Source organism: Homarus americanus, unplaced genomic scaffold, assembly GCF_018991925.1.
Source record: "Homarus americanus isolate GMGI-L3 unplaced genomic scaffold, GMGI_Hamer_2.0 scaffold26351, whole genome shotgun sequence".
Classification (NCBI taxonomy): domain Eukaryota; kingdom Metazoa; phylum Arthropoda; class Malacostraca; order Decapoda; family Nephropidae; genus Homarus; species Homarus americanus.
Genome location: NW_024724368.1, coordinates 1,069,172 through 1,082,616, shown reverse-complemented (window position 1 = coordinate 1,082,616; position 13,445 = coordinate 1,069,172). Strand labels below are relative to the sequence as shown.

The 13,445-nt window shown below is 47.1% G+C and overlaps 1 protein-coding gene across 1 annotated transcript in view; it reads left to right on the top strand.

Annotated features, from left to right (window-relative positions):
* The window catches only part of LOC121864115 (G1/S-specific cyclin-D1-like), a 41,551-nt gene that overhangs the window by 14,614 nt on the left and 13,492 nt on the right, over positions 1-13,445 (top strand). The window contains exon 3 of the mRNA XM_042363030.1: positions 929-1,085. Coding sequence (XP_042218964.1) covers positions 929-1,085 — 157 coding nt within the window. The remainder of the gene's footprint in view (positions 1-928; positions 1,086-13,445) is intronic.

Genomic DNA, 13,445 nt, shown 5'->3' with positions numbered 1-13,445 from the left:
CGTGTCTGGTGTAATTATAATCGCCTGGATACTTGGCTGACCTCGGTGGTTTTGCGGATATTGGCAGCATCTGCTCTCACACAAACGAGTTATTAGCGAACTGTTTTCACTAACTGTCCCTAGCTCGTCAAAAAGCTATTAATGATAAATTTTACCGCCCTTGTTATCTTCTGCAGCCGCTGTTAGAAGCTGTAAAGTAACAATAAAATTTAGCAACATGTTCCTATAGGTCTGGTTGGGCTTTAGTGACGTTTTACTCTCCCGCTGTGAACACTAGAGCGTATTTTACTCAGTGTGCCCAACACAAACCCTCCTGCGTTTATTCCTTTTCAGGAGTGAATATGATTCTCCTTTTTTTACGTCGACTACATCTCCAGCTCCTTTAAGCCTTTCTCGCCTTTTTTACCTACCCGGCTCCCCCTTTGGTCGCTTTTATTTTCCTAAACGGCAAAATTGGTACCTGTACGGCACATAATCATAACCCGTCATAGGTTGATTGTGGTAGAGGGCGCGCGGCGCAAGTGGTCCCCAGGGCAAGAAGGGCTGGCTGATCCTCCTTCGACCCTGCCGCCCTTGTCCCTGTGAAGGGCTGCACTAACCGTAGGCCTAGCGGGCCACCAGCTGACGTGAGGGGTGGTGCTTCTGGCATTTTTTTCATCGTCGGGGCGATTGTAGCAAGCAGTGGTGAATGGCAGTGGAGGTGTGGTGCCTCCATAGCTGTCCACATGTTTGGACCTCTACACAATGCATTTTGGATGGATAATTTGAGATGTAGGCGTGTGTAGTGTATTGAAGATAGTCGTCACCCTCCCCTTATTTCGCTCAGAACTAAATGTTAAAAGGTAACAATTTTATTATATCATGTTAGCTCGAGTTTCTTTGCATTAACACAATTAATATTTATATGTATTTATTTTTATCTTTCCAGCAATGGGAACTTCTGTTGCTGTCTAAACTTGGGTGGGACTTGTCGCCCATCACGGCGTGCGACTTCGTGGACCATCTCCTCCGTCGGGTGTATCCTGTGGGGCAAGAACCCATCGTCAGAAGACATGCCACCACCTTCGTCGCATTGGTTGGCACCGGTGAGTAGCCATGGTGCTTTTAACTCATAAATTTACCCAGATCTATGGATATGAGTGTCACGCAAGGATAATTACAAAATCCCTTGATGGTTGTGTTTATAGTGTCTCTTGTGGAAACTACACATTCAGAACATCAGTACCAAGTCCATCATATTCTGCACCCGGCCGTCCCTGATGCGTTCTTTGCAACATTGCCTGTAAGTCTAAGTTACAGTGGAACACGCAGTTATATGAAGATAATGATGGTGTACACACCCATGTTTTGAATGTGTAACTTCTTCATGGGAATTTGTAAACACAAACACCAAGCCATTTTGTAAATATACTGTATTACATGTGATGTTCTGTTTATATTTACATAATATAATGTTTGGAGGTAAGTAAGCTGATAGCGCCGCCACAGAGCCCTTGAGAGACAAAAACACCGAAGCCTGTAGAGTTATTCCGGACGGCTCTGGTACACCAGATAACTAGTGTTGGGCTATGTTCATCACCGTATGTTAATCTGTTATCATCTGGGATAGCGAGTGTCACCGTGTTAAGTGGTGCGCCACCGTTTTGTGTTAACAGTGGAGGCGAGACCACTGATAAACAAAGCCTCGGGCAGCTGCTGGGATTTCGGAGCTTATCTACGTGTTTTGTCACGGCTCAAGTTTATTGTCCCTTGATATATTATTAGGCAATACTCATTATAACCAAAAAATCCCCACTGGCGCACGTGGGTCCTTTCAACTGTGGACGGGGCGCGGGGTGACCACTTTGCCTGGGGTTTTACTGTGGTATATGGGGTGGAGGCTGTCCAGTGTCCATGCTTGCTGTGCTGTAAGTTTGTCTGATCGTTTCCCGAGTGTAGTTAAGCTTACGGCTGCGATTGTAATTCTGCAAATTGACCATAATCTCCAAGTCATTATATAATTTATTGTTGCATAAACACGTTGATGTTGCTGCGCAACACCACCCTCCCGAACGAATTGTTTGGACCCTCCCGATCGATCAGCCAATGAGAGTTGAGCTCGTGACATGTGTCCGGTCCTGTGGTTCCCCCGTTTTATGAGTTCTCTCTAAAACAAACACATCCCTTTAGTAGTATATAGCGGGACACTTCAGAATTAACATTTATCAATATAAAGGCACAGGATAGCGCCCTGAGCATTTTTGTATTTCGTATTCGTTTAAATATATACTACATGTAGGCACCCGCTCCTGGCGCGTTCCACTGACCAATCCGCGCTCAGGAACCTCCAGCTGGCACCCGCTACGGGCCAATCAGCGTGCGTTTAGCCCAGCAGATGGACGTGAATACAACCTATCAAAACTGGCCGGTGTCCTATAGAACTTACTCCCGGCGGCTGGTGGATTTTATATGGGACAAATGCACTTATTGAGTGTAGTTGATTGCACGATAACAACTATTATCGTGGTACAGTAAACGACTCGCTGAGACCTAGAATCTTCACGCATGAACTGACGTGTAGGAGGAGACGAGGTACGACATGCCTGGGAGCACCCGCAGTGTGATGCCCCACGGCAGATGTGGGCTGTGTACCCTAGTGTAGGCCAGTTCCATGTGTGTATTCAGAGGTATTGATGGGTGACGGACACTGTGAGTTGGGACACCTGAAGTTCAGAAGTGTGCGGGACCCTGACGACCTACTGGCTGGAGTTGGGTTACACTCGCACAGCCTCTGCTATTAAACCCTTGTTTGCACAGTAAAGTAGCCTCATGTAGCGTACAATATCTCCAAAATTTTCCTGTTTTTATTTCCTTGTGAATGAGAAAAGGAACATTCACACATCGATGTACAAATGGCGCTTGGCAAATACACTCTTTAAATAAAAATCCCGTTCCTTGACGAATGCAATTAATTCTCCTTGTGTGAGGGATAAGAAGTAGTAGCCCCTCACCAAAAGGGAGATGGGAAAAAAACTCACCACCGTAGTAAATAAATGCAGGTTAAAAGGAAAAAAAAACACACATTAGAAGACAATTTGTTCGGGTTGACAGGGTGGGGTGGAGGGAGGCCATCTTAACTACAGTGCACGGGACAGTGAAGGTGAGGCCGGGCACTGCTGTTATCCTACCGGTGCTGATGGTATCTGAATTTAGAGATTGATGTTGGCGTTTACTCTTAGTTGATGAGTGATTTTGGGTTCAGAATTAGGTGACGGTTTTGCCTTCCATTCTCGTTTCAGGAGACTAGACTGAAGAGTACAAAGCATTATATTACACCAAGTCCTGTGTTACGACCATTCATTCTATAAAGTTACTTCTGTTGTGTACAGTTGGAGTCTTAGGAGCGTTTAGAGGGACCCTGTATTAGGACTGTGACGTCGGTGATGCACCTCTTATGCGAGGCTTAAAAACAACTTAGGTAAAAAAAAATAACAGGTTGTGGGACGTTTCCTCGGGCCGCCGGTCAATGCTTTCTTGTGTGTAAACAGTTCGGGGCAAATCCCCCCGGGAAAGGCGATAAACAACCTTTTCTGTAGATTTTCTTAGTCGTTGGTTTCTCACTGGAGTTCCTGAGGTCCTTTACAGTGGGCGTGATCTTGTTATCTTCTTTTTTCGTTGTATTTTTTATGTCTGAGGAAAGGGAGGGTGTGGCAGGAATGGTAGCTCCGGGTTTAAGGAAGTATTTGTATTCTCCTTTAAAAGTAAAATTCCCATTTTTCTCCTTGTTCGTCTCGATAATTCACCCCCTCAGCGCCCAAAACGCGGCCTATAGAAATTCTTGCAATCCTCCCTCTTCTTTGTCAAACTTTTTATCACCCCCTGCCCTTTCTGCCCCGTTTAGCCATGCTCCTCCTGTGCCCTCTTTTTTTTTTCTTGCATCTCTCCAAAGGGTCATCGTTTATTTAGTCCCCGGGGTTGTGGATTGTACCATTCGTCAATTAGCATTTGAATATATCCACCAAGTTGGGTCTAGGTTTACTATTCTCTCTGCCCACACTTAAGCAAGGCCAAGTGAAGGCAGATATAATGTGTGGCAGACTAGTCTTGTAGTTATCTTATCTAGGGCAGACTGAGGTCAGGGATTTGACTCAATAGTTGACATCAGGATCTAGATACGTCCAGACGATAACATTTCAATTGGAATAAAAGCAAAAAAAAAGTTAAGTGTAGAAATAAGCAAATGCTTGGGTCATGTCTGCTCATTCACATCTACACACCTGGACAGACAAACAGATAGACAGATACCTCGTCCGACAGTGGTGGGTCCTTAGAAAAAAATGAGAGCAACAAGCAGTATAATTTGCATAAAGTAGAAGCTAATTGTCTAGCTGATGGTGGTGTCGCGGGCCGGTATCCGGCCGGGCCCGCTCCCACCACCTAATGGCCGTGTCACCCTCGGTTTTATGCCTACGAATTTATATAGACTTTTAAAGCCATATACATCACGGGAGTTGTATAGGCCTAGGGGTAGTTGCCGGAGCGAGTCTCTCAAGCGTTTGTGTTGAGAGCCAGCAATAAACTGCAATGAAAAGGTGACCAAAGGAGGCCGTGAATAGGTGCCTCGACAATTTTTTTTCGGCTGGGCAGGCGGTGGTCTCTCACACAGTGCTAATGGTGTATCAGACTCGCCTGTGACTCACTAACACCGTCTTCACACTTCCTGGAAACGTTTCGCGTGGTTAGACAGTGAAGGGTGTCGTTAACTAGTAAACACAGTATAGCAACTGTTGGTCGACGGCTAACATATACTATGTGTGGCAACTTTGAATGTCTAATAATTAATAGAAGCTACCAGCTGATTGAAGATTTCGATTTGCTCATAGGAGTATGACTACAACCGGAGCCTCAGCTGTCTACACTTCCAGGCGACTTTCACGCCCTCTCTCTCATCTTTTATGTTCCCGACATTTTGGGTTCTCTTATCTTCTGTCCGCTACCGGAGACCCGTCCTTCCTACTCCTGCCCCTGTGTTTTTTTGGCTCCAGGAAGTAAAAAAAAAAATAGTACATTTCGTGTCTGTAATTTTTAAGACTATATTTTGATAGTACTTGTCTAAAATATGATTGTCAAATCCCAAACTTCGTTCTCAGAACTCTCTTTTAAAACAGTTGGTGTTTCACCTCTCTCCCTCTCCCTAGTTTCTTCGTTCTTCCCACCCCACACCTTTCACCCTCCCCTCTCCTCCCTTCCCACCCCTCCACGGGCACTGTATACCCGGAGCAAAAACCACTCCACTTGCGAGGGGTAAAAAGTTTCTCCAATGTGCATTGAATCATGAAACTTTTTTGCGCGATTTTGCAAATGAATGAACGCATTTATTCCTCACAAGCTCCACCAAGGCCTTTCAGTTGCGAAATTAGGGCAGTGTATATAAATCACTTGTTTTATCATCGTGCCCACAAATACTCATAGAAAGAACCACCTGCCTTAGTGGGTACTCCTAGCCTTACAAAGTAATGCGGCAAGTACTGTATATCCCAGTTTGCCTGGAGTGGTACTTGTTTCGCTCAACATTATAAGATCCGAAAACAATCCCAAGGGAAACGGAGAGTTATTGTCCTCTGTACAGGAAGTAGAAAAAATGGTGTTTGTGGTCAATTTCCAGTACCCACTGCAGTGGCGGAAGGTGGGTAACCTTGATCGGGTCTTCCGCGCTCAGCCTTAAGTGAATTAAATTTAACAGTCTAAAGAAGAGGGAAAGTATGATTGGTGACCTTTGTGCGTGGACAGGTAGCCCGAGGCACCAACTTCTCTTCAGGACTTAAGACGGTAACTGTGTGTGTGTGTGTAGGACTGAAGGAAGCCAGGTGGTGGATGGATGGTGTTGGTGAGGTATGCTGCTGTTTGCCTCCACACCTGGGTTTCTAACTAACTTTCCTAGTTTGACTTGATTCTCTATTTATTCTTACATTGATTTACTTCAGAACATCCTTTATTATTCATTTTGTCGTAATTTTTGGGGGGATAATGATTAAACTGAACACACTTACAAACACCTACCAATGGTCTCCTAACTAAGCCTGTTACGCCGCTAGCCCAGATTTAGCTGTCTTGGTAGAATTGGAAACGTCAATGTAGCTCACCAGACTTCCTGCCATTGTTTTGTTGAAGTCTTTGTTGGTGGCTCCTGACACCCACCTGACCACACCTGCTCCCGCCAAAACTCACCCCTACAGTAGTATGGTTTTCCTAGCACCAGAGGCCGTCGCGGGGTTTGTCAGGGGACTCCACTGTGCGGCGTCAGTGTGATTGATGACCAGTAGAGGCAGGAGTGGTGTACGGGGCAGCTGCTGCAGGTTCACATTTGCTTTACTACCCGGGATCCCCTGCCTGGGTGGCTATAGTGGGGAGGGGAGCGTCCGGAACAGGAGATTTCAAGTGGGATGTAAGAACCAATCTCTGAGTATCCACCAATTACCCGGCGTCCACTCGCGCTGCTTCAAGTTTGACGTGTTTCCTTTTACTTGTTAATAGATTATTACATGTTTTGTTGAGGGTTGGGTGAGGAGTGGCAGAGGGCGCAGTTCAGGTCGTGGTGGCCCCGGGCTGTCAGCCAGCACGCGAGCCAGGTGACGGCCCTCACTACCTCCCCCCTCGGGACATGATCAGCTGGCTGTGTGTGTGTTCAGTCGATGAATATTTTTTCATCATTCAGCCAGTGTTGTGCGAGGCAGGACAGAAGTCCCTCACGTTCAGACGCTCACCTGCACAGGCCGGTAACTTCACGCCCACTTAAGGTGGGTTTTGGAATCTTACCTCTACTGAATACAGCATCTGATCATGATATTGGTGGTGGTGGTGGTGGGGACGAGGCATTTTGATCTGTGTGAGGAGGTGTAGTTAAGGCGCTCCACTCCTCACACACACACACTTCCCGGGTTGGTCTTAAACCTCTCACAGATTCTGATGAGGTGGTGTAGGGGTATGCGGGCTGTCATGATCTAGGTTTTATTAATTCTTAGAGTTGCTATTTTAAGAGCACCTCGTCGCACACAGTGAAGAAACGCGACGCTAGTGCTGCTTTGACGTGTTGAGTAGATTCTGTTAACGATTTGTGTTTTGCGGATGGGTGATTGAATTACTTTGTATGAGAGGAACCCACACATTTTAAATCACTTTACTACATCAGTTTATGAAGTTGGTTAGTGTGTTATTGTTTTACTCTAGTGAGGAAGTTGTTAGCCCTGATGTGCATTAATAATGACGGGGCAGCTGATGCCTCGTACAATGGACATATTTATTAGCGGGAGAGACAGCGGTGGACATGGAACCTCCCTCACCCACCACCACCTGATGCTAATCATCGCCGATAGAGCCTCCATCCACTACCGACATGGGACCCGATAATAGTCCCATACCTTATCCGATGTCTCGCTGGTTGCGATGTCCCGATAACCCGTTTAGACAGTGAGTCCTGCATGTACCCGCCGGGTTTTGTAAGTTATAAATAGTAGAGCCACGCGACCCTTTGTGCTCAAGATCCGCACGCCTACACACTAATCCGCAGTGTGTGTGTTGGAGCGGGTGCACCAGGGCACATTCGTCACTCCGGTGGGGCTACGTAAGGGCGACAACTACAACCTGGAGACCCGTTGCTTTGTCACTTTTGATAGAGCGTGGTCGTGTTCCAGGAGGTTTTCAAAAATAAACGAAATTTTGGAATCAGTGGATCATTGTGCCGGGAGGCTATAAAATCTTTGGTGAAAAGAGTTATAAACATTTTCGGCCCCAGAGACCTTGAGTTCCGTTCCAATTATAACTCTGTGTGTTTACAGATTTATTTTCCTCTTTTTAACCTATTGAGGCCGTTTTCGGTGTCCATTATAAATAGGATCCTCAGGGTCGGGAGGAGGATGGTGGGTCGTGCAGGGCTGTCTGTCTCCCACAACCCTCGCCGGGCAGGACATGTCATAGTCTTCTGAGACAAAAGGCGGGTGTTAGGCAGGTGTCTTCTTCACTCCACCACCTCCACACGTCACTGTAAATGCTCCACCACCTCCACACGTCACTGTAAATGCTCCACCACCTCCACACGTCACTGTAAATGCTCCACCACTTGCACACGTCACTGTAAATGCTCCACCACCTCCACACGTCACTGTAAAAACTTCATTATGGTTCTGGGTACTGACCATATCCGTAAGTGTAGTCTATCCCTAACACGCGGCCTGTGTTTACTGACCAGAGTGTTAGACTTTGCCCTCACCTACTCGTTCATATACAAGAGTCGATAAAGAACGTTAGATATATGGCCACCGGTCTAGCATGGTGGATGATCACATAATGTACACCACACAATTTTTCAGACATTCTTTCAAAAACTTGTAGTGCATGAGCGACCGCAAATGACCGATACAACAACTAACGACCCTTAACGACTGTAATTTGGACACATATGTCCCTTCATTACCCACCATTTGGCAAGGTGGGTGTAAGGAGAGGCGCTGCCCTGGACGCCCCTGGGGAGACTGAGGGAGAGACATGAGGGCCGCACAACTTATAATTAGCTGGACGCTTATCAGGAAGTATTACATCTTGGACATCTAGCAGGATGACCGGGAACAACTGTCAACCTGGCATGTAATATTTCAGACCGGTTAAGGGGCTAACTTTCCCATGGTTCAGAAGTGGGTAATAGTAACACAGCATGCACCATTTTTTCAGTCATCACTTCCCATCACCACCACCATCGCATCATATCCACCATTACCACCACACCACATCATTATCCAGTACTCGTCACTGCATCTCTCAACCATCAAGACCCGCCTCACCTCCCCCATGAACCATGCTTGGGGTTATATACTGATGTAGCGTGGTCCCACCCATAGGCGTCTGGTGCGGTCTGGGTGTTCCGGTGCACCAAGTCACCTCTCAAACCACGTCTTGCCTTAGTGGCTACACACACACACACACACACACACACACACACACACACACACACACACACACACTTTCTGGCCTCACACAGTCTCTTCAGTAATCTTAATCACCGTAGTGGGTTAGGTTAGGTTAGGTGTCATGGAGGTCCTTGGTCTCAGAGGACATGTCGTTAGTTGGTGGGTAGAATGGATGAGGGAGGGGGGGGGGGTGTATTCAGCGGGGTTGTGGGCGTAGGGTGCGGGTGGGCGGTTAGACCAGCACCCCCTACATAGTCGTGCCACATAACCACATCGCCCAACCGCCATCATGGCCCTAACCACACACACTCCCTTACCCCTCTCCTCTCCCTTCCTCCTGAGGTTCCTAGCAGTTTTAGTGTCGTCTGTGTTCCGCCTCAAGTTCTTGGCTGGCCCTTTCAGCCCTCCTGTCGTTGTTCGTCTATTGTCGCTATCTTCTTTGTCGTCATCATTGTCCTTACTTCAGGCCTCGCTAACTCTTTGTGCACTCTCTGGCCCTAGTTGGTGGAGGTCTCGTTCTCTCGAGGTAAAGTACGTGGCTCGCTGTTAGGGGCTCCACCGGTGTGAATATTAGAATTTTTTTCTGTGCCGAGGAGTTCGAGGGGAAGTTAACAACACCCTTCCGTAGATCTAGGTTGTCTTGCCTTACGTCTGGACACTGCTGTGGTCAGCGTCCAGACACAATAGCAAACAAGTTGACCATGTCCAAACGTCACACCAAACAAGCCAACCGTTGACTAACCCCGAGGCTGACCACACCCGGCCATCTTCACGACCAGGGCACACGAGTCGGCTGGTCTGGCCCCACTGTGGTCATAACTTTCATTTCATTCACTTAAGGTGATCATGGAGTGTTGTTCCCGTCTCCCTTCCGTCGGCAGGTTATATGTGCTGGGGGTGTCATCGAACACAATCTCAGTACAATAAAGTAATGGGTATTTTTTGAACGACGTTTCCATAAAAAAATTATTTAGTGGGTAGTTAAGCGAATATAATTTACTTGACTTGTGGAGGGTGAGGCTGGGTGTGGGAGAAACAGAGCGTTCCCAGGCGAGTACATCATCGCTGGTGTGTGTCCGACTATCAATTTGTGCATGCATGGAGTTCATCACCTGCATCATGAAAGGTGCGACACACTAACGCTGCTTTAGTTTCCCCTCACCTCCGCTCAGCCTACTGACCTGTCGCGCCGCCGAGGGGAAGTGTTGATGTATCGTATCCGGCGGTGGGGAGCCTCCCTCACACTGCCTCCCTTCACACACTCCTCACCTTATCCGGTTTTGAGGCCCCACCCGAAGCTTGAACTGGGGCCAAGTGTAGCATAGGAGAGCGATAACTATACTAATCTTCTTTAGTACTTCCCGTATATGTAGTAAATATGGTAAGAACTACACAAATTATAGGTAGTCAGGACAGGGTGACGTGAACACCTGATGGAGGCGTAGCAGTACTTGATATGTTTTCAACGTTTAGATGAAACGAAATTGAGAAAAGCAATGTTAGCCTGTGTTCTATTTATTAATTTGGGAAATAAAACAGTCAGTAGCGCATATAGCTGGTGTGAGGTACAGTTGGTGTATTAATGGGGAACTGTTGAAGTTTGTTTCGTGTTTACGATGTAAGAATTGGTGCTCTAGGTTTTGTGTTTAAGTTGTGCGGGTGTGTTCTTTCAATCAAGGGGCGCGTGCGTGTAATCGGAAGTGACGTCATGGTGATTACTACAGCCGCAGGCCTGAGGGGGGCCACCTACCCCATGATATGTGCCCCCCCCCACCCACACACACACACGTATACACACCCCCACACACAGGTACATACACAACCATACCTAACACCTTAATCGCTCTCAGTAGGAAAATAAATACTAAACGATTAATATTTAGAAATCACATATTCAGTATCGTATAAACGAATTTGTAAACATTTGTTTATGCAAATGAGGCTACATTACTGGGTGTGTGAAGATAGCAGGTGTTGGTGGTTAAATGTGGGTGGGGAGGGAAGCTGGGAGCGCGTGCTGTGGGTGGAGTCCTTTAAAACTCAGCCAGCCAACGCCTCTGTGTCATAATTATATCACATCATGTGGACACCGTGTTCCTGCCCCTTGCCGCCACCACACTCACACCCACGCCACAGGATTCCTCTTTCGAGTCTGAGTTAAAGTAGCTTCCCGCAGCTTTCTTGGTACTATAGGACAGTAAGGTTCATACAGGGGAAGCCCACAGAGCATAACTACCCTGGTGGCTGTCTATCAGCGAGTATGATGTTTGCCGCAGACTGAAATAAATACATATTTGTCATGTGTCGTCAGTTCTACACAGCATTAAAGGCACACGGTGGCTGTCCTCCACCCCAGCACCGCCACACAACACAGAATGTCCTTGTGTTGCTCGGTCTGTATGGTGTGAACTAATCTTTCCCTCAATTGAATAATATGTAATCCACAGCGATTTGCTGAGATTATCCGATAAACACCTCAGTGAATACGAATATTAATCCCCGATGGGTTTTGTTTCTCCGGCATATTTTATCGGAGATTTATCCCTGGTAGGCCCAACCCCCGGACTGTTCCCTGTTAATGCCTCCAAGAATGTTGTAAACAGCTTCTTGACGAGTGTGTGGCCGCTGTGGGTAATGGTCACCCTTCACGCTAAACGTCTTGTCCTTAGTCCTTTTTTATGATATACACTTTCTTAAAGTCGTCATTGCTCCTGATATTTAAAGTATTTAGTTATTTGTTCAATATATAACATCAATATATAACATGTTCTGCAAGGGGAGAATATGTTTGTATGTGGGCGTAATGTGGTGGCACGAGCGCTGGCCTGTGTTTTACAGTGAAGGGGAGGAGCTTTAGCTCATTCATCCTTGAACACGTGTGTGCGCTGCAGACCCGTTGAAAAACACTACAGCCCGTGATTACGGCTTCATCTATGGGAGAATGGGTGAATGGGAATTGTACGCCTAAAGAAAGCTGATATAATAGTCCTAATGCGTGGGGGTGGACTGGGAGGAGAGGAAGAATGCGGCTGGGGGCGTCCTGGACCCAGGGGTTAGGTTACTGCACCACCAGGAGCGACGCGTCCCCACCACCAATTTCAATGCTGACGTAGATACCGATCCAAATTATGGGTCCTGGTCTTTTGTCATTTGACGTGGCGTACCTCAAGGAACCTCGTCGTGAAAACCACACACTGTATTTTGGGCCTTCCTTTGCCAAGTCTTCAAGTCTTCAAAAATATGATAATTTAAATAAAAATCTCTTCTAAGTCAGGAGTTAAGCTTGGAACATACACGCACGTTCATTACTAAACTGTTCCCTTTAGTGGCTGGAGTGTGGTGATGTGATAATATGGCTTCTGTACTGATGGTGATGAGTGTTGTGGGCGGTAATGGTGATTATGATTTTGGTGGTAGTAGTTATGGTGTGGGAACTGATGAAAGTGGTGATGATGGTGGTGGTGTTGAAGCTGGTGATGGTGGGCGAGCGCGTGCGTTCCTGGTCCACCAGAATGCTCCTTTTGGCCCTTTGTCCGTGATCTTCCTCGGGGTAATTAAGTGTTGTCTAACTTTTAGATGGGTGGTTACCCTCGAGTGGTGTAGCATCTGTTCCCCCCTCTGAGGGGATCAAGGAGCCGGTAATTGATTCAAAAGGACGCCGTCATGGGCGGCTGGTGAGGGGAGCTGCACCTCATTGCCCCCAAGTAAATTGTCTTCCTCAACACTTGTAATAAAAGTCATTAGTTACTTTCAGTCGACTTTAATTTCCGATATGTAAGAATAATGAAATAATGTAGGGAGAAAGTAGTGGTGTGGCTGACCCAACGCCTGGGTGACCCTCTTAGTTACACCGTCAGGATTAATTTACTGGGGCACGGAGCACATCGGTGCCCACTGGACCACCCTGGCGACGCTAGCGAAGGTTAATGAGGTGCAAACCAGACATCTGCAGGGAGCTTCCTTGACCACCCTCCCCTTCGATGTCCCTGGATGAGTCTTGATCAATGCCCCTCACTCGTGAGGTGTTCCGACCTGCCGGCGCTCCTCCGACACATCTGCCCGTCAGCACCGCCTGCACCACCTGGTAGAGCGGCACATTACCTCTCCCATTAACTTCATTGATTATCAGCTGTAGTGTCTCGGGGTCGTCACCGTCTGCATCATGTCTAATACCACATCGAAAAAATGGTGTGTGTGTGTGGTTTCTAATGCTCGGCTGCAGCGACTAGAGCGTGGTAGACCAGGTTGTCCTACTGGAGAGCTATTTCTCCCGAAGACTCTTTACATGACTGCCACCAACTTGTACAGGCAGCGTGAAGCAACTTCGCCGTATGTCACACTTGGGCAAGTTTCCCACAAGAGCAGGCAATGTTCAGAGACATCGATGGAGAAAATAGATAACATCTGACCTGTCTGAGGAGCAAAAGAGTGCTTTAAAACGCGAGTTACTGAACCTGACAGAAATAGGACTGGAATACATTTTTATTTTGATGGAGGAGTTCCAGA